Source organism: Mus pahari, chromosome 17 (genome assembly GCF_900095145.1).
Source record: "Mus pahari chromosome 17, PAHARI_EIJ_v1.1, whole genome shotgun sequence".
Taxonomy (NCBI): domain Eukaryota; kingdom Metazoa; phylum Chordata; class Mammalia; order Rodentia; family Muridae; genus Mus; species Mus pahari.
In genome coordinates this window covers 18,060,340-18,063,406 of record NC_034606.1, presented here as the reverse complement: position 1 = coordinate 18,063,406, position 3,067 = coordinate 18,060,340, and the positions used below count along the sequence as shown (strand labels likewise).

General features: G+C 46.4%; 1 protein-coding gene across 1 annotated transcript in view; it reads right to left on the bottom strand.

Annotated features, from left to right (window-relative positions):
- The window catches only part of Utp23 (UTP23 small subunit processome component), a 5,181-nt gene extending 2,993 nt beyond the window's left edge, over window positions 1–2,188 (bottom strand). Inside the window, exon 1 of the mRNA XM_021217228.2 lies at window positions 1,965–2,188. Coding sequence (XP_021072887.1) covers window positions 1,965–2,152 — 188 coding nt within the window. The 5' untranslated portion in view covers window positions 2,153–2,188. The remainder of the gene's footprint in view (window positions 1–1,964) is intronic.
- Window positions 2,189–3,067: the final 879 nt, after the last annotated feature.

Here is a 3,067-nt window from a genome sequence, read left to right as displayed (position 1 = left end):
AAAAAAAACCAAAAAAAAAAAAAAAACACCCCAAACCCCAAACCCACAAAGAAACAAAGATTCCCAAAGTTAAGTGGCTGCTGTCCTTTCTTCTCTTCCTCCTTGTGACAGGTTCCTGCCAGGCCTACTTCAAACTCATGTTACTCCTCCTGACTCAGCCTTGCAGATTTGTATCACAGGTGTAACCTCCCATGAGTGACTCCTCAAGGGAGTCCTTGGGGAACTATGATGTGTACATGTAGTACTTCCCGCCCACTTGCATCACAGAACTGGACTGTTAGTATAGCACGTGGGAGGAAACAAACTACTTGCATTCAGAAGCAACGAATTCAGGGGCATAGGCTGTTAAAAGCTGTACAGGAAGCTCCTAAGGCTAAAGGGATCAAAAATTTCAGACTATGGGTCGATAAAACATTTATAAGTTTGTATGTGTTGGGCTGGGTGATGGTGGTGCCACACACCTTTAATCTCAGATTTCAGAAGGCAGAAGCAGTCAGATCTCTGAGTTCAAGGCCATCCTGATCTACAGAGTGAGTTCCAGGGCAGCTACACAGGGAAACCTTGTCTTGAAACCATCACCTGGACTCCAAAAAAAATTGTTTTGTATGTATATGTGGGTAGCCATAGAGGCCAGAAGAGGGTGTTGGATCCCCTGGAGCTGGAGTTACAAGCAGTTGTGAGACCCCTGACAGTGATGCCAGTAACCCATCTCAGGTCCTCTGGAAGGGCAGGAAGCATGCTCAACCACTGAGCCACCTTTCCAGCCTGAGATTAAAATTTTGAGGTTATCTGTAACTCAGAAAGAGCATTACTTAAGAAACTGTAAATGTGGAAGGCTGTTTACCGCAAAGTAGAACATTAACAGCACATGGCACAGCTTGATTCGTACAAACCTATTAAAGAACACCCTAATTGGCTACTTATGAGCTGTAGTGGTTGAACTCATTTTAATTTATTTACTTAAGTAAATATTCTACAAAAACTACTAAAATTCTAATTCATGGTCTAGCTTCAGTTTACCTTTTCCCTATTTTCATGTCCCACAATATTAGGTATAATATATATTTTCATGTCCCATAATTAGATATGGTTCAGGCATCAACCAACTTTATTTGTTCAAAAATTCTCTCAAACAATAACATTACTATTTCTATCATTGAAAGCAGGCATTTCCTCCTCAGTTCTAAACAAACCTCAGGGGGCTCCAACATCGATTCTATGAAACCTTATAAAATAACCACCACCTGCCCCCCCCCCCCACCCCACACACACACACACACACACACACACACACACACACACACACACACGCCTGCTCCTGGGTGTTCTACCTTGGGTGTGCTCACATGAAGTGAGGAGGCACAGATGTGGAGTGAAAACAGCCATCAGGAGTTGATTTTACAGTCCATGAAGGCTAAGGCTAGGCCTTCGTCTTGCCCACTAAGGTATCCTCAGGGTCTGGAGCAGTGCTTGCCATGTGGTTGGCACTTAAAAAATGGCTTGGGATAAAGTTTTCAGTCTCCAGCCTTAACTTCTTTTCCTAGGAATTGAAGATAAAACCTCACTGGCAGTTGGAAGGCTTGAAAAACCTTTGGGTTATAAGTTAACAACCGCTCCAGAAAGGGTGTTAGCTTTGGGATGTTGAGAAATGTCCTATGTACATGATGATACCTCACGTGACCTTATATCAACTTTGAAGAAGTTATGCTCTCTGCTTCACAACTACACCGTTTCCTGCCTGAGACCACACCGCTGGTTTTAATTGGAGCCAGAAGTCCAAGTCAGGTCCACACGTTACAGAATACCTGTTCTGAGTTTCCTCAGAAATAACCGCATATTCACAAGGCACAGTACCATATCAACCTGCCTGACCTCTCGGTCAGTGGCAGCCCAAGGTAACCGACTTTCGGTTCGCAGGGTGGAGAACTCTGGGCCACACCCGCGACCCCGCCCCGCAGGCCCACCTCGTGGTGCACAGCTGGGTCTCTCCCATGAGGTAGCGGGGCAGCTGGTCCCGCAGCTGGATGCGACCCCGCAGCGCCGCCTGGCAGAAAGTGCCGTCCACAAGGATCTGGTAGGGCTCGCGGACTCCGAAATTGTTGCGGAAAAAGCCGAGGTGCTTCTTGGCATGTTTCTGCCTGGTGATCTTCATGCCGGCTTCAGCCACCGGACTCAGCGGCACCAGCCTCACTTCCGCACTCCAAGAAACTTGTAGTTCCCGGAACGAAGCGCCTTCGACCCGGAAGTACACGCCCTTACGTCCACGGCCCGCCTCTCGGATTCGGCGGGTCGCAAAGGAACGCCCACTCCCACCTCGGAGCTTTAGGGGGCGGAGCTTTCTGTGCCCTGGAGCCGCAGAGTATGCAAATTGGCTCAGGTTGGCACATGCGTACTCGTGAGCTGGACTAAAGTTCTTGCTTTGTGTAGCTCTTTGCCTGATACTTAGGAAGTCTCTAAAAGACTAGTAATATGAAGATAACCAAAGACGATACCACTGACCCAGGCACTCTGTAACTTGCCATTTACTATGTATCATTCCCATGAATGTTTTTAGTTTCCAAGAGAAGAAAATGCACCAAGGTTGGACGACCATAACTGGAGATGGGTTTGCTGGCTGCTGGTCTTCAAGGAAGCAAAGCACCTTTGCTAAGGGCACTTGGTTCCTAAGCGTCTGGAACTCACACTGACAGCTTGATGTTCACAGGTATTTTACAACACCTTACGAATGAACTGACTCTATGGTAAAAAGGTATTACCCAACTTGACAGCACAGTCTCTTAACTCATCCTGGAGAAACCAGTTGAAATAGCCAAATTTGCTGGTTGTGGTGGCGCACACCTCTTTAATCCCAAGAGGCAGAGGCAGGAAGATTTCTGTGAGTTCTAGGAAAGCCTGATCTACTTAGTGAGTTCCAAAACAGCCAGAGCTACACATTGACATCTTGTCTTGGAAAACAAATAAACTAAACAAAACAAACAACCAAAATAATAGTAAAAAAGGATTTGCTTAGTGTGGCCAAATGGAGGTGCCAGTCATTATGACAGTCAATCTCTGAGGTCCTGAAGTG